At 40.1% G+C, this 22,456-nt stretch overlaps 2 protein-coding genes across 2 annotated transcripts; one reads left to right on the forward strand and one right to left on the reverse strand.

Moving 5' to 3' along the window:
- Nucleotides 1-1,433: 1,433 nt before the first annotated feature.
- Nucleotides 1,434-5,899, reverse strand: LOC131968713 (keratin, type I cytoskeletal 18-like). Its single transcript, XM_059329711.1, has 7 exons — nt 5,374-5,899; nt 3,986-4,068; nt 2,857-3,013; nt 2,607-2,771; nt 2,393-2,518; nt 1,941-2,161; nt 1,434-1,735 (listed from the first exon to the last, which is right to left on the reverse strand). Exons 1-7 carry the CDS (start codon nt 5,821-5,823, stop codon nt 1,696-1,698), a joined length of 1,242 nt encoding a protein of 413 aa, XP_059185694.1. The 5' UTR covers nt 5,824-5,899; the 3' UTR covers nt 1,434-1,695.
- Nucleotides 5,900-14,051: 8,152 nt separating this feature from the next.
- LOC131968710 (keratin, type II cytoskeletal 8-like) lies at nt 14,052-21,634 on the forward strand. Its single transcript, XM_059329708.1, has 9 exons — nt 14,052-14,560; nt 16,379-16,587; nt 17,368-17,428; nt 17,577-17,672; nt 17,786-17,950; nt 18,096-18,221; nt 18,738-18,958; nt 19,057-19,097; nt 20,748-21,634. Exons 1-9 carry the CDS (start codon nt 14,105-14,107, stop codon nt 21,071-21,073), a joined length of 1,701 nt encoding a protein of 566 aa, XP_059185691.1. The 5' UTR covers nt 14,052-14,104; the 3' UTR covers nt 21,074-21,634.
- The last annotated feature ends 822 nt before the right edge of the window (nt 21,635-22,456 follow it).

The following is a 22,456-nucleotide window of genomic DNA, read 5'->3' on the forward strand; positions in this document are numbered from 1 at the left end:
AACAAAAAACTGGCTCTAGAGAGGACCTTCTACGTTTTTTATGTTACCTGGAGGCCACTGTAGTTCTCTGAAAGGGAGCGGCGAGGGAAGAGGAAGGGTACTCAGTTAGTTGCAATCTGCAACCTCACCAGTAGATGCCACTAAATCCTTCACACTGCTCCTACTGCACATTTGTTATTCAGAAACTTGACTCTCTAGATCAGGGATTCCCAAAGTGTGGTGCGTGCACCCCTGGGGGTGTGTGAGCTGCTGCTAGGGGGTGCGCGAGATGAAAAATGTAATGGCGGTCTGATAATAACACAATTAAAAAAATTTTCCCCCACACAATAAAGACGTGTTATTAATTAATTGATAAATACAGGCTATTCAATTTTGTGTCATTTATTGTTCATTTTTGCATCTATTTGGGTCATTTCTGCATCTATTTTTTGGTTGTTTGGTAATTTTTACATGTATTTTTGGTCAATTTGTGTCTATTTTGATAATTTTGTGTCATCTTTGGTCATTTTTGCATCTATTTTTGGTTGTTTTTGATCTTATAATGAAGCGTAGAAGAAGTTATCTTCTTGTTCTAGTATCATTTTTCCAGCCTGTGTTATGATGACGGGGTTGTGTTCACTCCACGCTCATTGAAATTTGCTGCAATTTTTGTTCAACGCAGCTCAAAATATTATAACATTTTCCCAACTGATCTGCTTTCTGCCTCTGATCCTGAGCCTGTCATCATCCTCCACCTTTAATATGGCTATAAAAACTCTTATTGCATTTTGGTTTTTTTGAAGGTGTGGGGGATTGGGGGTGCGTCAAGCCAGTTTGGACATAGAAGGGGGTGCACGGCTGAAAAAGTTTGGGAACCGCTGCTCTAGATAAATAATGACATGCACATGAACACCAAAACAGATGTGTATAATGTGTCTCCTGGCTTGTTTTAAAGCTCCCCTGTCCCCTGTATTTTTGAAATTTGGATTAGTCTGGAACTTCTCAGTTAATTTTTTATTCCTAAGGTGTGTATACAACGAGCATACCCCAAATGCCTCTGAACAGACCCACAACCATCCAGAGCAACAAAACATGTGATGCTGAGTGGCACATGAAAGTTAGGGCGGTACTTGGTCCATTTTCAAGCAGGAAAAAGATGGCGGCCTGGTCACAAACTTTCTCAAATTACAGCTAAACAATAGAGTGTCTTTCTGAAAACATTTGAGGTAAAACAAAATAGGCAAGATAGTAACAGAATCTTGATCAGCAGTGCCTAGTTTGATATAATAATGAATTAATAATTTAATTAGTATTATAAATATTGTTATTATTTGCTTTTCAAATTATGAGGGCCATTATAGTGTAATTACTATGACAAAATCTTATCACAAAACATAATATGCACTTGCTTAAATCATAAAACAATAACAAACACAAACACAAAGCCATAAGAGTATGGGTCAACAAGTGGTTTTATTCAGTTTTATTTTGCTGCCAAGTCAGGCAATGGCTGTTTTTCAAAAAGTTTTGCCTGTTTTAATGCAATGTGGTTGAATGCTTTTATTGAGAATTGTTTAAGTCATTTATGATTTACACAGCATGTGGTCTTGGGTCTCAATTGGCTCTAGTTAACTGGACCAGCATGTTTTTTTCCATGGATAGTTGTGGGTTTTTCTTTTTCCATTGTTGGGATGGTCCCAGATTCTTTGTTCCAAATTAGCTCATGGCTGCCAGCTCGTCTACTGCATCCTGGAGCCTGCACAAAACACACAAAAAACATTTTGATTTTAAAAATATTCATATTAAATAGTCATGCAAACTGACTGGATCAATAGCCCTCTTGTCATGATGTAGTTGCTCTTGACCATGCAAACCATGCTAACAAGTAATTTCAGTATTCACCTCCACCACCATCAACCTCGCCACGATCTTTTTTTCTCTCTCCTCCACCTAACTCTTACTTGAAGTCTTCACCATCCAGCAGATTCTTGTAAGTGGCAATTTCAGCCTCCAGTTTCATCTTCATGTTGAGCAGCGCCTCGTAGTCTTGGGTCTGTTGCTGGATGTTTCCTCGCAAGTTGGTAAGCTCCTCCTCCAGACGCATTATAAGGGCGTTGTACTTCTCCATTTCCATGTTGTTTTTATGCTCTGTGTTGCGTAATGTGTCTTCTAAGGAGGCTTTCTGATAAAGGATTGAAAAGAAGGAATCAAAAGTGTGCCAGTGGGACAAGCAAGTCTAATTCAGGAATACATGGGAAAGTTCCAACCTTTATGAAAAAAAATTGTGTTATGTAATTCTATTTTAAAGAAGAATCTTTGAAACAAGAATTTATAATCTAGTGAGATGACCAGATGATTTCATGCTTGTGAATAAAAGGAAAATGAATGAGAATAGAATAAAATGGATGCTTACTAAGCTCTGTTGGGATGCGAGTTCGATTTCGAGGGTCTGAATCTGTCTTGATGAGTCGCTCTTCTCCATCTGGGCTCCCTGGAGAGCTTCTGTGTTCTGTGATACCTCCACCTGTACATCTGCAATCTGACAGGGAGAAGAGGAAAAGGTGTCAGCCTGCACATGAGATAGTTGCTGCATTTATCAATGATTTTCCTTTTAAACACGGCCTCACCTGATTTTCATGCCACCGTTTGAGGTCTTCTGCGTTCTTCATGGCGATCTTCTCATAGTTGCCCCTCACTTCCGCCATGATCTGTGATAGGTCCTGTCCTTTGGGAGCGTCAACGTCCACTTGCACGCCTGACTGGGAGATCTGATTCCTCAGCTCCATCACCTCCTGTTGGACCGACGGAAAGAAAAAGAGAAGTGAACAAAAACATTCAAGACGTGTTACGGATAATCTTGATGGGCTGTAAACTCACGTTCTCATGGTTCTTCTTCAGGAAAGCGAGCTCCTCCTTCACGGCTTCAATCTCACTCTCGATGTTCATCCTGGTCATGTTGGTGTCATCGATGACTTTCTTCAGCCCAGCGATGTCGGCCTCCACAGACTGGCGGATTGCCATCTCATTGTCAAACCTGCAGGAGGGCGCAGACACAAACTCATTTACAGACATCAGTTATTAGATTGGCTGTTGTTCACATTATCATGGGCAGATTATGAGACAATGAGCCCCTGGGCACAGAAAGGCCCCTATCTCCCATACATACTTTATAGTTTTTAGTCTCTTTTTGTTATTTTGTGTCTCTAGTTGTTTTCTGTCATTCTACAATTGTTCTGGTGCTTTTGTAGTTTTTTTTTGGCTGGTATATATATATATATATATATATATATATATATATATATGTCCTTTTTTAGTTGTCTTGCATCTGGTTGTAGTTTTTTTGTGTCTCTGTGGTCATTTTGAGCATGTTTGTCATTTTTCTTCATTCTTTTTGTAGTTGCTTCATGTATTTGTAGTTATGTTGTCTCTTGGTAGTGATTTTGAGTCACTTGTAGTTGTTTTATGTCTCTTTTTGGCCCCTTTTTTCCTTTGCGATTCCCTGCAGCTGTTTTGCATCTCTATTTGGCTGTGTTAGTATCTCTTTGTAGTTGTTTTATGTCTCTTTTTGTCCATTTGCATAGTCGTTATGAGTCTCTTTGTGGCTCCTTGCAGCTGTTTTGCATATCTTTGTGGTTATGTTAGTCCATTTGAAATCTTATGTGTCTCTTTGTAGTCTTTTTATATTTTTTGCGTTCATTTTGAGTCTCTTTTTTAGTTATATTATGCATGTGAAGGCTAGGGGGGCTCTTGAATCTTTCACCTCCTGCATATCATGCTGTATTGTATAAAGTTACAAAACAGCAAGACTTCAAGTTTCAAACCTGCAGTTGCTGAAATCCTTTTGTGAGAAATTCTAGATATTAGACCACATGAAGTGTACAAACCCTGCACAGGCTGCCATTTTCTAATTCTATAACTTTAGACGCCAATTTCTGCCTTTAAACAAGATGTATAAGCTTCATACAAAACAACAAAAATAACTGAGATTTAATTTGAAACAACATACTTTACTTTGAAGTCATCAGCAGCAAGACGAGCATTGTCGATCTGGAGCACAAAACGAGCGTTGTCCGCAATCTTATCAAAGATCTGGGCAGAGAAAGAATTTAGGACAAAAGAAGAACACAATTGCTTAACCAGAAGCCTTTTTCTACAATGCACCAATTATTATGTCCAATGAGACACAGAGTTAGACATATGATTTAAATCAATATTTCCCTTATGCAACAAAATAAACCCCAACAACCCAGAATCAGATTACACAGTCAGACCAAAACATGATTGAATCCATAGTAACATTCAGTTAAAAGAGGAACCACAAACTGAAGGACAGGAAAGGAGGATGTTCCTGTGCCAAAACAGAATCTGGTTTGTTTTAACAATGTTGGAAAATCGGTTTCCTGTCTGAACAACTCATACGGGGAGAGATTTTTCTTCTCTCAAATTCTCACCCAGCTGCACTGTCTCTGCTGTTGTGTGTTTACTGTATGTGTGCAGAGATTGCAAAATACTTTGTGCGTGAGTGTCCGTAGTAAACGGCCCTCAGAGGAGATGGGAAAATACTTGCGCCTTTATGTGTCGAGAAAGACAAAGTGCCACCATCAATGTGTCATTATGTGACATTGAAGATCTGGGGTCTGTAGAAGAATGTGACATTTGACTCTATAGACTGGAGCTGATTGTTATACAACCAGTGCACTCACACACATCTGTGCACGCACACACACACGCACACACAGCTGGCATTCCCAGACCCTTTGTGTGTGTGTGTGTGTGTGTGTGTGTGTGTGTGTGTGTATTACCACACATCTGTTTCACATTGAGGGCCTCCTACACCAGAAAACACTCATAGAATCTCTATTTGCAAGCATTTGAAAAAGCTTTGGCCAGTGAAGGTTTTTTTTTTATTTAATCTTTTCAGTCTGACTCTCATGATGATACCCGCGTGTTGGTGATTCATCACAGGAAGTTCTGGACAGTTTGTGGCACAAACCAGTTTTATGGGGGAGGGTTAGAGCTTAGCAACCACACCCTTCATTCTCTCACAAGAAATATGATAACCTACAAAGAAAGTGCTTCCAGTCTCTGCATAAATCTATCTCATTCTACAAAGTTAGGCTTATTTGATAATAAATACACTAATAAATATGATTGATACAAGTAGTTCAATATTTAAAGCATTGTCAATGATGATGAGTGCATCACATGCATCCATTGATTCTACAGTAGAGGTCTTATCAATCATTGTAAAGCATTTAAACACTCATAGCCCTCACTTTTTTCATTGTATCTCACCTCTGTATCAACCACAGCTTCCTCATTTTCAACATTTCAAACTCGACTTCCCTTTTTTTCATTTTAATGATTTATTTAATGATTTATAGTCACGCTTACCTGTTTGCGCAGATCGTTGATGATGGGTTCGTACTTGCTGTAGTCTCTCATGTCGGGCCCTCCCTTCTCCAGAGCCTCCCTGATCTTCATCTCCAGCTCTGCGTTGGCCTGCTCCAGGTTCCTCACTGTCGTCAGGTAGTTGGCCAGGCGGTCGTTCAGGTTCTGCATGGCCCCCCTTTCGTTGCCAATGATCCCACCGCTGGCACCACCACCACTTGCCATGGATGCAGCGCCACCACCAAAACCTGAGCTCATACCACCACCCATTCCACTGCTCACCCTGAAGGCAGAGGAAGAGGAGACCATTGGGGCACCAGACCGCAGGGAAGAGGCAGTGGACATGCGGATGCCCTTTCCATCAGCACCACCATAAGCGCTGACAGCGTACTGGGGTTTTGAGCGGGTCATGGAGACGTAGGAAGAAGGCCCGGCGGATCTTCTGAAGTTCATTTTGGAGAAGCTGAGGCGCGACAGAGAATGAAATGAGATGTGGAGACTCACTGCTGGCCGGCTTAGAAAGTGACGCTGGCAGGGGGAAGTTGGGAACTTATACTCCTGCTTCTCTCCCTCAATCACAGCTGGTCTCTCAGACCCTGCCCACTTTAACATCGGCCCCAGTCTTCCTGTCCTGCTCCCCCTCCCTGCTCTCTCTTATGCTCAAATTCACCCACATGTTCCCTTTTTTTTAACCGACAATGTATTTTCAGTCTCCAAGGAGATGTGTGAGGCATTTTTCTGTTTGGAAAACACTTAAAAACATTTATTTGAACAACCAGAGCAAATGAGTTTATTTGGCTGAACTATAGAGATCACATAAACCAGCTCACAACATATGAAAGAAAACAGACACGGTGTCTAGGCAAAGTACGTGGTCCAAGAAAGCTGGAAAAGAATTAAAACTAAAAGTTAAAGCGAGAATATTCTTTTCTAAAAAGTGGCTTACTCTGTAGGCATGCAACCAAATTCTTTTGGTTTGCCCATAAAAGGCACAATGTCTGCCATTCACTGCATAGTTTCTAAGTTTGTGGTCAGCCATGCCCCAAAATAAGCAGATTTTGACTGCTTCCCTATCTAGACTAAACAAGTGAGATACGGTGCAGCAGCTGTAGCACTGATTATTTAAGCTTCAATAGAGGGGGAGGGGATCTGTGTGAGCTTAATATATGAGTATATATAACAGTATTAAAAAAACCCCGCTGAAATTCCATTAAAAAAACAACATACTTTACTTTGAAGTTGTCAGAAGCAAGACAGGCAATGTTGCACAAAACAAGCGTTGTTATGTGTTGGGTTGTTTTTTTTACTGGTTTTTGAGCCTGAAGTGCAAAACTAATCAGTGGCATTGGATTGTTTATGAGGGAAGTTGCAGTCAGAAGCTTTCCTACGAATGAAAACTGAACCGATACAGACAATACAGGGGGAACAGTGTTAACAATGAATATACCATACTGTAAAAAGAAACCTTTGACACCTGAGCTTCAAATACACTCAGAATACCCGAGAAGGGCTGAGATACCACAGAAAAGTAAGCCAATAGCACATTGTTCACAATACAATCAAAAGGAAAGAAAAGCTGCCCTCATTCACCAATCACACTATCAGCGATTATCTGCTGAAATCAGCTCTGTTGAGGTTGGTGAACAATAATCGTTGAAGCCTTATCTGGTGCTGTGTGTCATGAGAATTACCTTTGATATTAAACACACAAACACTAAAGGCACTGGATAAAAAGTCCCTCAAGGTACCATCACTGTGATATCATTCAGAAACACAATCTCCTGACCTTTGACAGCTTTGTGTTTCTTGCTGATGCTTTAGTTTAGTGTACACAGTGAATAATGATCTGGCTCCAATCCCATTAACAGAGTTCAGTCCACAGTGGAGGATAAATAGCTTGACCAACAGAAGTGCTAGCACAGATCTACTGAGAGTGGCAGATCAGTATTCTTCACAAACATTTGTAGCTCAGTCTAAGTCTTAATAAGAGAGTGGTGCATCTTTTAAATTCCAGATTTAACTAGACCCTCTTGCAATGGGATCACACCAGCCGTGACTTCAATTCAGCGTGTATGGTATATAAAACAAATGTGGGACAGGGCATAAAGCTGTACCCTTCTTGTACCTTTGCTCCCTTTACACAGTCATGGCTGGTAATCATGGGGAAAATCAGTCATGAATCCATCATGCATAAATGCAAATGCAGGCTAGTTTAGATCAGTCACCAAACTGGACAGGAGCAAATTACAAAAATCATTGGTGTCATCATGCCTCCATTCAGGACTTATATACCTCCAGAGCCAGGAAACTCTGCAGACCCTTCATACCCAGGACACAACCTGTTCCAACTTCTGCCCATAGGAGCTACAGATCACTGTAATCGCTTTGAGTGGCCACAAAGACTAGAAAAGTGCTAAACAAGGGCAGTCCATTTACATGTAACATTGTTTTTTGTTATTCTTTTCAATAAAAATGTTGTTTTGTCTGAAAATAAGTTGTCTATAGGATTTCAAATGACAAGTGACCCTTAAAGAAAGAACATGCCAAGTACCATGCTTGTATCACCATTTGCACGATTCTTCCATTATATGCTCTACTAAAAACAACCTGACTCTATAACAGTGTCTCCAAAGGTTGTCACTATGATGAACACTTAACACCAGTTCATAGTGACAGGAATCCCTGTTTGTTTTAGACATGCTGTATACACTGTATATACCGTCATATCCATCATGCATATAAGTAACTGAAATGAGTTAATTAATTCATTAATCCGGAACATTAATGCTACTTTGACTAAATTAAAATTATGTTTTTTTTTCTACGTTAAAGTGCCTAAATGCCACAGTGCTAGAAACTGCACACCACCAAAGAAACAGTAGACAAAATGCATTATTTTCCTTAAAACCAAACTGCAATATGTATTGTTCTGGCAGGAACTCAGGAAAAGTTCACATAAGTTTAACTAAGGCTGTAAAGTTGTGGACAGAACAGTGGGCCCCAGAGAACTGGATAACAAAACCTTGAATCACCCTCAGGGAGGGAGAGTGGCAAAGACTCCAACACCCTCCTAAGCTTCATACAACCCAGTTCTTTTCTTCCCTGATCTTACCTCACCTTCATGGTTGATCAAGTTTCAGTGTTTCTCACACTTTCTCACACTTCACAGCAGCCCCTTGCTGTTCATTTATGTACTATAGTCTCTTTTAGCAGTAAGAAAAGAGAAAAAACATATATAGAGTTGCAAAAAGCAACAAAAAAGCTAAGCAAGCACTGGTGAGTGTGTCCTGTGATGCAGACAGGCAGACATAAAGAGGAACGATGAATTAAATTAGTATGACTCATACCTCATGACAGCTTCTCTGCTGTCTTGTTTGTTTCAATGTTTGTTGGAAACATTTGGCCTCGCCCACTAGGGCACCAAAAACCCCACAAAACTAGACAACTAGAAAAACAGGAACATACCTAGACAAAAACGTTTCATACATCTATTTCTTACATTTCAGGTATATCACTGCTTTTAAGTGTCCACATGAGGGTTTTTTTGTGAATGATAACTCTTTTCCCACATCCAGTAACCTGATCTTAGTTGCACACCTCTTTCCCAGATAGATGAGACAGGATAACAGCAGAGGAAAAGAAGAGAAGCCAGAGTCTGTGAGTCATAGTAACACACAGCAGGAATCTGGAAACTACGACAGGAGTTTATGTGCTTCACAAATCTTGGACAGCTCTCAGATTATTACAGCTTTCAGCCTGGCGTGGCCTTGAATGAACTTCACTTCCCTCCCTCTTTTCCCTCGGTTTCCTCTCACACAGCTGCAGTGCAGACTGAGAGCTCTCACATGCTTATATACAAATGTTTTTGCATATATGCATATGTATAATTACGCATGTGACTGTGGGTGCCCTGGCAGTTTCAAGAAGGAATGCAGACCTGCATGTCAGTATGATACACTCTTATACACTCACTTCCTGTTATCCACCCTTCCTCTCTTGATCACTCCCTCACTGACTCACACAAGATGTTCAGGAGGCATCAAAAGAAGCAGTTTGTTCATCTTTTTATTGTATATTTATATTCCAGCATTTGGCCAGGAGTGTGGAGGTCACACATCAGAGGTGATCGAAATGTGTCGACTAAGAGACGTTTTCTCTGTGGGATGTCATGTCCATTTCTAGCACCAAGACATTTCACAGGAAGACCTAAAAGGAGCAGTGAGTTGGAACTGTTACAGCAGAGGGCCACCTATACTCCCATTTCTCATGTGGGCACAAATTAGTCATTTAATTTAAGGAAGTAAAACTGTTTCTTTCAAGAGCCACTTCACTAAACAATGGACTACATATAAATATATATATATATATATATATTAGTATAGTAATATATAAGTTAAGTAGATTCAGATGAATTACATAGAATATAATCAAGAAATCGCATCAATATTTATAGTTTAGTAATGTAATTAATGTATTACATTAATGTATTATTCTGAAATGGGGCCATTTATTATGAGATGAGTAGGGGGAGACATACACTTTAAGTGTAAGTGCACAGATATATCTGTTAAGATATATATATATATATATATATATATATATATATATATATATATATAAGATATATATAACAGATGAAGAGGAGACATCACTAGCTATAAAAGGGTATGTACGTGATTGACACATTTTACAAAGGCACTGTTGGAATATATATATATATATATATATATATATATATATATATCTATATATATATATGAAAATATTTATATTTGTGCACTTATTTATCATGTAATTGATTTTTTTTTACTAATAACAACAAGACTGTAATAATACAGTTAATGCAAGAAGTCAGACTGTTAAAGTTAGACTTGTCTCCCCTACATAGTACTAGTATATTTTGATGCTTAACTTTTTTAGTTTTACAGAGTTTTAACAAAGGACTTTAACTTGAGTATTAACTCTGTGGTATTGCTACTTTTACTTAAGTAAAATATTTCTTCTGAGTAGTTCTTCCACCACCAAGGACTGCTCACTGTAGGAGGGAATAGAGTAGGATGTGTCAAACAAACCTTTGGCCCAGGAGACCAGTGTTTGTGTTCAGTGTGAAACTAAGAGTCAGTGTGGTTATTCAGAGTGTAACTGTGGCTGTTAATTAAGTGCAGAGCTACTTGTTTTTAGGCCCAGCCCTGTCCGTAGCCAAGTAATTTAACTGCCTGAAGTTAACCATTTCCTGTGAACACAGAATAAAGATTTTTTTAAAAAGCCATTTTGCATGTGACTAGCAATAAGATACACACTGTCTCTGACATGTTAGAAAACCTACACAAAGGGGATCTAGCACTTGATCCTAATTCAAAGTTCCGTGAAGAAGGTGGAGTGAAGATAGATTAGATAAAAAGTGATAAAAAGATTCATAGAAAATGTTATGGAAATCCATTAAATAGCCTATAAGGTCCAAGACAGGGGGTGGGGGCACCTATGTAGTCAGTAGGTTTCATCCATAGTAACTATGAAGTAGTTGCTGAGATATTTTAAACTGAACTGAAGCGGTGCAGACTAACATTGCCTTCCCTCGACTCATCCCTCCTACTGTGGTTAACAAATCAGCAACAACCCCCAGGATGGATCAAGTTTCATGCAGCATAGTCCATGAGGAGCAGTGAGGAAAACATGTGACCACATCATGCCACTCCTCTGCAATGTCTGGGCTGAAAACATACACTTCATCCTTTTATCACTAGGGGGCGTGAGGCTCAAGGCAAACAAACTTAGGGTTGTGGAAAAGCAGCGAGGAGCCCTACAGAACTGCATGTTCTGTACCTTCCTCCCTGACTTGCTACAATGAATACATGTTAGCTCCCATTGTTTAACTCCATGGACCGTGCCATGTGTAGGTTTCCTTCATGCCTGTCAGGCTTTCTGTTTGAACAAGGATCGCAGGGCGAGGCAGGAAGGGAGTTTTATAACTGATTTTACCGATAGTTTTGAAGGCTTGTCAGGGTCTCTCTGCACACTGCAAAGTCCACAGATAGAGATCTGCTTTCACAATATTTGTCTTTCCATTTGTTTTTGTATTTATTACTACTTTTTTACAGCCTTGAGATTCATTTCTTAAAAGTTTATGTCGTTTATAAAACACTGCATGCATCAAGTTAATTATAAAGATGCATACATTTGTCTATAGTCTTCAACCTGTTTAAGAGTACTGTACACCGTCATGGATCCAGGCCTCACTAAACATTGCGGTCAATCTGTCACTGGTTGTGAATTAGGTTTGTTTCTTATCTTTGCTAATTGTCTTCTCATACCCCCCACTTGCTCATCTTTTCTCTCCGACCCTCCTCTCTCTCTTGTAGCATGTACGTGTTTCTCTCAGCACATTCCTCACTTGATGCGTCATATAGCAGCTTCATACAAACCAAAACATCACTGGCCTCTTAAGAGACCTAAGTTCAGAGGGCCAACTTCTTAAATTACCTTCCTACTTTCCTCATGCAGAAACAATGAGGAATTGTCTTATCTGGAAGAGGGAAATTTAATTTGATCATGCTTATGTCATCAGACGTGCATGAATACAGCTCTGTTTATCGGTGGGTGTATTTGTTGTAGAGGATGACTTAATGAAACAACCCAAACTGGTTGACTTGTGCATATATGGTTTCCTCCAAGTTTAGCACAGCAGCTCCATTGTGAAGAGTCACGTCACTGTTTGAGACGAGCCAAGCAAAACATGCATTTTTTTTTTATCTTTCCAAAGCCTGAAAGTCCCTCTCAGGTTGTTAAGATGTACTTTCCACAACAGTTTGCCTCATTTCTGATTTGTGGCTGTTCAATTGGTGATTTTTTTTTTTTTGCATAGCCATATAAAACAAAAGAGAAGGGGTGTGGTGAAAATGTTCGCTGAGGGAGCATTGGGTTTATTCTGGTAAAAATTAGGAAACAGTCATCAATTGACTCAGAAAAAATCATGAGTCATAAATCAGCCTAGTGGCAAATGAGTCATGATTTCCACAGTTAGAGATCGCTGTTGGGGTTCATGTTTGAAATGAAACTGTCATGGAATGATAAGGCCTTTCCAAAAATGTGTTTAGATCTGCAATATGTGCAACCATGGAAACAGAGACAAAATCTATCTATCTATCTAATAGCCAGCAGGGGGCGACGCCACAGGTTACAAAAAGACGATTGTATAGAAGTCCATGAGAAAATTACCCTAATTTTCCTTGATTTTTTTTTTTTTACCTCAGTAAACATTTTATTGAGGTAATGGCCTCAATTACTAGTTTAAAATAATTTGGTTTAATAAAGTTAAGTAGAAGAAAGTATGTTTAGTTTGAGGCTTAAATACCCAACCTGCGTAGCAGCCCCATTGGTGAAGGTTAGAAAGAAAAGAAAAGCCTAGCCTAGCCAAGAAAAGAAGTGGGATTCAATATAACATGTGAAATACAGATGCACCAAACAAGCTAGCTAGCGCAAGTGACTTAGCATCCTCCTCCCCAGCTCCTGACCTCATGCAGATATGGTGACTTCTGGCTCCATGAAAATCAAGATGGTGGTTTCTAAAATGCTTCAGCAGTAGTCAACAGAGTAAAGGGTGAAGTCACAGTGGCTACGCCCACTTCTTTTGTACAGTCTATGATCTATCAATGAAATGCATAAGTATTTTTTATCCTGTGTTTTTATGAGTAGGGAAAGCTATCAGACAAACTCTGTTTGCTCTTCACCTGGCTGATATGGAAGGAATGTCCACTAAAAGTCCTTGTGTGTCTTTCTGTGTGTCTGTGTGGGTGTGCATGGCCTGGTTTGATCACAACTGATAATTGAAACATCTTGCACACTGCACCCTACAAATGTGCAACGTGCAGACTTTATAGATAGACTTTTACTTTGAAGTTTTAAGATGGTACTACTTGTAAAAGTCCACTCACATTATTTTTCTTTGTTGCTATTTTAATCATTTTTGCATTGCAACACACCTGCTAAATAAAACACTTGATAGATAGTGGAACATATGCAGTGGGTAAATTTGGTTCCACCGCAATTGTGAGACATAGAGTCACAGCCCACAAACACATAAAGCACATCACACTGGGCAAACACAATTTACTTTGCAATATGTCACGTCTATGAGAACTGTTGTAAAGTACGAGAGGAGGTCATAAAATGGTGTGCCTTGTTCATTATACCCAAGGTTTGACTTAATATTCTGGTGTTGGATTAGTGTGTGTGCGTGTGTGTGTGTGTAAGTGTGCGTGTGTGTGTGTGTAGGTGTGGGTGTGGGTGTGTACAGATGATACAACTGAAATTTTTGACTCTGTTTGAAGTGCAGTATAACTTTATGGATGCACAGAATGTTTGTCACCATGATGTAAAGCAATGTGGTGTTTTAAGTTTGGAAAATGACATTTCATGAATAAAAAGGTGGAAAGAGACTCCCAGTGTTTCTGCAATAGTTTATAGAAACTGGCACAGTGACTATTATGTAATTCCTTTTCTACTCCAGCACACTGTAAATGTGTAACACGAGGCAATTTTTCTTCCCCTCACTCCCTCCTCCCCTTATCCTTCACTCCCCTGCTGCAGCACATCAGCCAATAGCTCCTCAGCAGGGTCCCTCCCTTGCTCTGATAAATAGCACAGAGGACCAGGGAGGGTCTATCTGCCTGACTCTCCTTCCCTCAGCAGAGTCTCTCCTCTCACACCACCTCAGTACTACAGACCCTCTGTGACCATGTCTGTCAGAGCCTTGAAGACCACCACCTACTCCACTGTGTCCTCCTCTAAGGGCCCATCCCAAGGCTTCAGCAGCCGCTCCTTCTCCGGCTACGGGGGGCGTAGTAGTGTGGGCAGTGGCAGGCAGAGCTACGCTGTCCGCAGCTCCTATGGGGGCTTGGGCAGCAGTGGTGCTGCTGTAGGTGCTGGGGGGTTTAAAGTGGCCGGTGGGTATATTGCCGGGGGGTCTTCACAAAGAGGAGGCGGAGTAGAGTTTGGCTATGTGGGCTTCGGTGGAGGTATGGCAGGTGGCATGGCCAATGAAGTGGTGACCCCTATCACAGCTGTAACTGTGAACAAGAGCCTGCTGGCCCCCCTGAACCTGGAGATTGACCCCACCATCCAGGCGGTCCGCACCCAGGAGAAGGAGCAGATCAAGACCCTGAACAACCGCTTTGCTTCCTTCATTGACAAGGTCAGTCAAAGTAAAACTGAGATGAGAAATTATCAAAACATAAACACCTTTGCCCTAGCAGTCAAGTCTATCTTTAATGCCTTTAATTTGAACTACATGAGAAAAATAGCAACAAACAGCACATGCAGTGTTGCTTTATAGGGTTTTGTTTCTTTTGTCTGTTGGAATAAAACTAAGAAATTCCACACTGAGTATAAAATAACTCAGGAACCACGAAATTGGTGTAATGCAAGCCAAAATAGCTCAAGGTGAAAAAGATCTGATTTCAGACAATGTCCTGTTAAAACTGTATAAAACAATATGCATTCCGCTTAAAGCCATGAGCAGTGATATTGTGGAGACTGTTATGAGTAATGGCTCAGCTTCTGCACATGTATTCACTTTACGGTGAGATCATAGAGCTCAGAAAGGAGGATCAACCCAGATACAGAGTACAGCAGGGCTGAGATGAAGAGCAGAACAATCTAGTTGGAAAGGGCTGCATCCCAGCGTGAGCAGTATCCTGCAGGAACAGGTTTATTGGTTATGAAAGTAGATACAGAGGCAGGTGTCCTGTTGCATTCTTGTTTTGCAGAATCTTGTGTCTTGTGTTGTTTTCCTGAACAATCACAGCCTGTGCAAACACTTGCAGGATTAAAAAAAGAGAGGGCAATCTGGATTGTTTTGGTGTAAGTTGCAGATTGTTGCAGATATCAGCGCAAGAGATCTGCATCACTCAAATACAATGGAACTAAATGGCAAAGCAATGTCTCTTTCCAGAAATCATGACCTGGTTACTCAATATCATCCACAGACATTTTTGTGAGCAGTTACATGTGGGAACTCATTTCTTTCTAGGATAGTTCCTACAGGAAACTGCTCATAATGAGGTCTGGTGTCCCAATATATTCAAGAGGAGGTAGACATTTCTATGGCCTACATCTCAAACAGTCACGCAATAAACCAACTGAAATAGATAAACAGCACTACTGGAGTATATCACTGTCGTAACAATATCAACTAAATGCTTTTAGTAATCTGAACAATATCCACTTAATGAGGCTGTATAATAGCCCATAAAGCAATTTTCCTGACAGCAATATAAATCATTGTTATACACCCGCTATCAAAAACAGATTACTGAGACAGATGGAAGCTTGCACTGCTGGCCACCTGAGATTGATCAGATTCTTTAGTTATCGCCCATTGTAACATTCTTGTTTAGGGAGGCACCCCGAAGACAAGTAGGATAGAAGTTAAGCTGTAAATCAGTGACGCCAAGACCAATTCTTCGGATAGTAAAACAAAGCTTGCATACCATCGTGATATGGCACACACTCACACAGAGCTGCGTGTCTGCCAGCATGTTTGCAGAGTGGTAGCAGGACCCCACCCAGGGTCAGGATGCTCAATAGAAGAGCTGTAAAGGGGAAGTTGGGAAACAGTGCCTCTTTGTGTTGAAATGTGGTAGAGTGGTGGAAGAGTAATTGATGTGACATTTTGAGTGTGGTAGAGGTGGGAGAAGTTCAATTAGTCATTTTTCTTTGAGTCGATCGGTTCATACGGTTCTTTGTCCATCAGCAAACAAAGTGGATCCATTCATGTTTCCTGAGCCACGCCCACCTTCTCTTTACATGCATTCTTTCTCTGTCCACACCACATACATCTACTGACCACCCACTCCATACATTAAGGGTTTATGTATTTTGTTTTGCCACTGAGAGTGAAACATCAGCCTTCCATTCATTCACTATCAACCCACTCACAGTCATTTTGATCCACAGGTACAGAACTGTTTGATTGAATTAATGTTTTATTTTCTGTCTTTTCTGTCTGCAGGTACGCTTCCTAGAGCAGCAGAACAAAATGCTTGAGACCAAGTGGAAACTTGTGCAGGAACAGACCACATCTCGCTCCAACGTCGATGCCATGTTCGAAGCCTACATCAGCAACCTGCGTAAGCAGCTCGACAACTTGGGCCACGAGAAAGTCAAACTTGAGTCCGACCTGCATCACATGACGGGGCTGGTTGAGGACTTCAAAAACAAGTGAGTGAAGTAAAGAGGAGTTTCATTGCTACCCTTACCCTAATTTTTTCTTTAAAAGGTGCATTCATCTATAATGGTTAAACTATCAATGCAAAGAATGATTCATGTAATGTAAAAAGGGTATCTCTCAGCTCTACAGAGAATTTAAGTATATTTAAATTCTCTGTTTTAGTTGTAAGGTTTGTTTGCAGCAAAAAAGCTATGAAAACTCTATGCAACTTAACCAGCACCAATCAGTAGATAGATTTACTAGCTGGTGTGGATTCAAGTCAGACTGGAATCACGGATTTGGAGATTTTCAACTTGATTTGACAAAATGAAAATGGTTTGCAACTTCAATTTGACTTTTACACTAATGACTCGTGACTTGACTTAGATATTAGCCTTTTTATTTAAATATGCTTTATACCTTTTAACGAGAATAAAAAAGTATTTTATTATTTTCTTGAATCAACTAACTTTAGATATAATGGTATGCGTTTTGAAGAAGAGCATATTATGGCTTGTTTAAGACTCAAAACTCAAGGACTTTTCAATTTCACTTGAGACTTGCTTAACAATGACATGGTAATTATTATGATGAGTATTTAGCAGCTAAAGAGCCAGACATGCCCTCAGGTTGCCACATGGCCAGAAACACTACTTCAAATTAATTCTAATGTTGCTCTGTATCTCTCCTGCGTGCAAGTCAGATGTAGTTAAAATATTAAAATACAATTTTGCAAAGAATTATGATTAATTCTGATTTAATTTAAGTTACAAACATCATCTTTTTTCCAGGTATGAGGATGAGATCAACAAGCGCAATGAGTGTGAGAACAGCTTTGTCCTCCTAAAGAAGGTCTGTTGAGGTTTTTTTTTAACATATTCTTGATCTTGAACCTATAATTATCCTTGGAGCACAATAAGCCCACACAATGGCTGTTTGTACCTCAGGGCAGAGGCTGCATGCAACAATGAATGTTCTCTGTGCTGCTTTTCCTGTGCAGGACACTGACGCTGCCTACATGATCAAAGTGGAGCTGGAAGCCAAACTGGATGGGCTCTCTGATGAGATTGAGTTCCTGAGGCAGCTCTATGATACAGTAATAACCTTACTTCACTCTTCAGCGGCACACAAATTAATAATTAAGATCTAATTGTGTTTTTCCAAGTCCATTTCTTTTCTGCTTACCTGCTTATGTATTATCCTGTATAGGAAATCAACGAGCTACAGTCCCAGATCAAGGACACGTCTGTTGTGGTGGAGATGGACAACAGCCGTGACCTTGACATGGACGCCATTGTTGCTGAAGTGCGTGCCCAGTACGAAGACATCGCCAACCGTAGCAGAGCCGAGGCAGAGTCATGGTATCAGACAAAGGTGAGATCACTGTGATATTCATGTCATATTAAAACATGGCTAACAACAAACATCAACACTTGGTGTGACAAATAAAACATACCTAGATTATCACGTAGCATTTCGAAAAGCAAGACTTGTCTGACTTGTCCCTGTCTTGTCGCAGTATGCAGAGATGCAGCAGTCAGCAGGAAAATATGGGGATGACCTGAAGTCAACCAAGGCTGAGATCTCTGAAATGAACCGCAGAATAATGAGGCTCCAGTCTGAAATTGACATGGTCAAAGCACAGGTGAGAGTTATAGATTTCAGCTTGTATATTTATATATTTAGACATACAGGAATCAGTCTCTAATGCAGGGGCGTCAAACTCTGGCCCGCGGGCCAAATTTGGCCCGCAGTGTAATTTTATTTGGCCCGCGAGGCAATACCAAATTATTTTATTATTATTGTAAATTAATGACATTGATGTGTTTTTTATTTGAAATTTGATTTTCATGTCTGCACTATTTAGTTATATATTGTATGTTTATAAGCGTTGCTGGTTCCATATTTAATGTTAAAGCAAAACATGTTTGGTATATATTAAAAGGTTTATTTGTTCAATGTTGGCCCGTGATTTTATTCAAGTTTTAAATTTTGGCCCATTGTGTATTTGAGTTTGACACCCCTGCTCTAATGTCTTTGAATCGATTATTTCTTTACTGCTTAATTCAGCAGTAATTAAGGGAACTGTGTTAGTATCATCTGACCTTATACAGGCTATATGATGTTTGAGCTACGCTTCACTCTTTGATTTTCCTCTTAGCGAAACAGTTTGGAAGCTCAGATCGCAGAGGCTGAGGAGCGTGGTGAGATGGCAGTGAAGGACGCTAAACTCCGCATCAGAGATTTGGAAGAAGCTCTGCAGAGAGCCAAGCAGGACATGGCCCTTCAGGTCCGGCAGTATCAGGAACTGATGAATGTGAAGCTGGCTCTGGACATTGAGATCGCCACCTACAGGAAGCTGCTGGAAGGAGAGGAGTACAGGTAAAGATTGCTGTGACAGCACCACCCTGTGGAGGGAATGAGAACTGTCTACTTTGCAGTGTACACTATATCTCATGGTTCTTTGTTTTTCTCTACAGGTTGGCAACTGGGATCAAGACCAATATCTCCAAACAGACCTGTAAGTTAATGTTCTGCATAAAAAAAAAAACATTTAAGGTTTTACACTGTTGAATTTTGCAAAGTGACAGTACTCTTTATACAGTCATCTACTTATCATCCTGGTGTCAGGTCTGCCACATCATATAATATCCCCCCTGGTCAGTCACCTTTCATTAAATTATTTATGTAACAAACTTGACCTTGGCATGACTTCTCATGTCATGGGTGACATGTTGGACAGTTTTACATCCTGAGATTTTCACACCTTTTAACTGCACTTCATCACTTGTTGATAATCCATGTTTTTAATATGATGGGTTTCTGGAATGTAAAGAGAAGTGCTATGAACCGTCGAGCTTGGCCTTTTTTGGCCATTTTTGGACAAGAGGGAAGAGCTGGGGGGAAGCAAAAACTTATGAGCAAACGCTAGTGCCAGTTATCAAGGTGCATCTGTAATTCACAATAACTTCGATATTAATTGGGATTAAAACAGGTTTGCGAAAAACAGGCCTACAACAAAAGACTCCTACAGTGTCTTTTAGTAAAACCCAACACTGAATAAGACATTTATAAGGCAATCAAAATGTTCCAAATAACTTATGAAGTGAAAAACATACTGAAAGTGTCAAAGTTTTAAGATTAAAACAACAGGCTATTTACATATGCACAGTGCCATAGATACACATTGTCAGCCTCTGTTCTGATTTACAGGTCACTGTGGTAGTGACTTGTCAATAGTAGCCATACTCTATGCATTATCATCTATTTTACTGTAAATAGGATCATAATTTACTAAATGAACATAATGCTGTATTTAAGAGGACTTGAAGCTAGTGATTGAGACCATGAACTAACTAGGAACATTTTTACTGAAGTTATTAATCAAGTGAGCAGTCGGGTCATTTTCTCATAGGCTTCTATTTTTGCAGCCAGTGGAGTTGCCCCCTGCTGGTCATTAGAAAGAATGCAGGAGTAAGACAGGTCCACATTGGCTTCACTTTCAGGCCCAGAAGCCACATCCACTTATGAAGCCTTGCAGATAAAATAAAGTTATCCTAATCATTCTAAGTAAACGTGTGCATCCAAATGTTTTACAGCCCTTTCCCCCACTACAGTATGTATGTGTTAACCCTTTAAAGCCAAGTGTATCATATTTGATACACAAGTTGAGATCTAGTTTAATTACTCTTTGGAAAGTCTCGCTTAGCCACCATTGATAGATATCGTTCCCTCTGCCTGTTACTCACAAGTATTAATACTTTTGTACCTGTGAACTATTTTATTTTAAAATTACCTATTCCTTAATTTAATATACTTCTTGTACCTTTTTATGTACTTATTTTCACTCCTTTTTTTTTATTATTTATGTATGTGTGTCATATCATATATATGATGCAGATAAACAAACTGCACAAAAATACCAGATGTAGCTAAAATTATATGCAGGGTTAAAAATGTTAGGTTTTATATGTTTTTGCACAAAAAGACCTGATGTATCAAATATTATAAAAATCAAAATTCATATATGCCTATTGATATTGGATTTTTTAAATAATGTATTCAGTAGGTTCAACAAACTAAACTTCAATAAAATTTGAATTTTCTGGCAATTATCTCATGGTTCAGGCTTTATAGGGTTAATTATCGCCTTTTACTTCTGAATGTGCAGCTGTGAACTACAATGCCTACGGCCTGGAGAGCTCCAGAACCCCGTCCTACGTCAGCTGCTCCTTCGGTGGAGCCAGTGCCAGTGCCAGTTCCGGCACCAGTGCCATTGCCAGGAGTGGTCCTGCTGTTGACCTCGAGGGAACAACAGTTAAGAGCACCACAATCACCAAGACAGAAACCGTGGTGATCAAGACCGAGGAGAAAAAGGAGGAGAAGGAGGAGGAGGAGAAGAAGGAAGAGGAGCAGGTAGCAGTAGATGAGCCAGCTGTTGAGGAGAAGAAGGAGGAGCAGGAGCAGGTGGAGGCTGAAGCTGTGGCTGAGGAGTGATGTGTTTGTTCCTGTTTTGTCAGATTTATGATTTTGGTCTTGGAAGTTAAGAAAATATACACAGACTCTGTTTTATTATCTAGTTCTTTAGCGACCCTGTCACCATTGTGCCTTCACCAAACAATGTTTCTGCTGTAAGAGAACTTTCCTTCAGATATCCTGAACAAGGAGGTGCTAATGGAAGAGTCTTTGTTCAGGTTTCTGAAAACTCTTTACTGTCCACTGTAGTTTTTCACTGCCCACTGTTCAGAGATCACTGCACCACACTTGTTTATCCAGCAGGTGGCACTATTGTATGTGTTTTCCTCTGCTGCTCCATCTTGCCGCTGGAGGAACTCAAACCACTGCTGTCACATCGAGTGTAGTTAGATACTGCTGATAGGAGAAATAGGGTGAATGTGAACATGCTGAACTCTGTATGCTAAACCTGCTGAACTTAAACAGTTAAAGTTAAGAAAGGCGAACATCTGTCACAAACTGTTAGAAAACCCTTTTTGGTGTGCTACTGTTGGCAGCACCTGGAGTCCTGTTTGCTCGACAATAAATCTTCTTCAAAAAGTATTTTACATGGTGTCCGTGTGAGTTTTGTTGTATTGTAAGGTTCCATATAAGTGCCTTAGTTGCACTAAATATATTAAAAGAAACATTAAGGGACACGATGAAAGACAGTGTGTTGGCACAATGTTTGTAATTGTAAGGGGCTTGCTATGGAGCTTTTTACACACACACACACACACACACACACACACACACACACACACACACACACACACACACACACACACACCCACCCACACACACACACACTCAAAGAAGCTTTTGCCAGATTTCAACAAAGAAAAAGAACATGATATTCTACACATTTCTCTGTCAAGTCCCAGCCTGCCCCAGTCTGGGAAAATGCTAATTGCAGGAGTTTCTCTTTACCAAAATTATCTATAGAATGTCAGCAAATTTCACAGTCTCCACACTTTTAATCACTAACTGTGAAAAGAAAATGTATCTAAGGTTCACACAAAGCAAATACAAATTAATCAAACCTATAGTGTAGTTCAAAAAAGCCCAGGGCTGTACAAGGAATACAACATACTATTCCATGCAAAAGCATGGGAGTCTGAGTGCACTAAAGTAACTTGTGTGATTTATTTGATAAATGAGGTAATTTTTCTCTTTAAGCAAATGCTTACTTAAGAAGCCTTTTCAGCCCTGGAGAAACAGGTTTGAACATGAATTGTGGGTGGTGGTGGTGGTGCCGCACCCAAGGCTATACAATCTCCCATGAAGTTTAGGACAGAAACTGCACAAATCCCACAATGCCACCCACTGTTCATTGCTCTCAGCAGAACTCCAGCTGGTGACATACACTGGTAAAGAATGGAGCAT

Source organism: Centropristis striata, chromosome 3 (assembly GCF_030273125.1).
Source record: "Centropristis striata isolate RG_2023a ecotype Rhode Island chromosome 3, C.striata_1.0, whole genome shotgun sequence".
Classification (NCBI taxonomy): domain Eukaryota; kingdom Metazoa; phylum Chordata; class Actinopteri; order Perciformes; family Serranidae; genus Centropristis; species Centropristis striata.

Excerpts from the sequence above, each read along its gene's own strand:
- LOC131968710 (XM_059329708.1), top strand. The coding sequence starts at position 14,105 with ATGTCTGTCAGAGCCTTGAAGACCACCACCTACTCCACTGTGTCCTCC. Across the intron at positions 17,673-17,785 it reads TGAGGCAGCTCTATGATACA|GAAATCAACGAGCTACAGTC; the intron begins GTAATAACCTTA and ends TATCCTGTATAG. Across the intron at positions 17,951-18,095 it reads AGTCATGGTATCAGACAAAG|TATGCAGAGATGCAGCAGTC; the intron begins GTGAGATCACTG and ends GTCTTGTCGCAG.
- LOC131968713 (XM_059329711.1), bottom strand. The coding sequence starts at position 5,823 with ATGAACTTCAGAAGATCCGCCGGGCCTTCTTCCTACGTCTCCATGACC. Across the intron at positions 4,069-5,373 it reads TCAACGATCTGCGCAAACAG|ATCTTTGATAAGATTGCGGA; the intron begins GTAAGCGTGACT and ends TTCTCTGCCCAG. Across the intron at positions 1,736-1,940 it reads CTGGATGGTGAAGACTTCAA|GCTCCAGGATGCAGTAGACG; the intron begins GTAAGAGTTAGG and ends TGTTTTGTGCAG.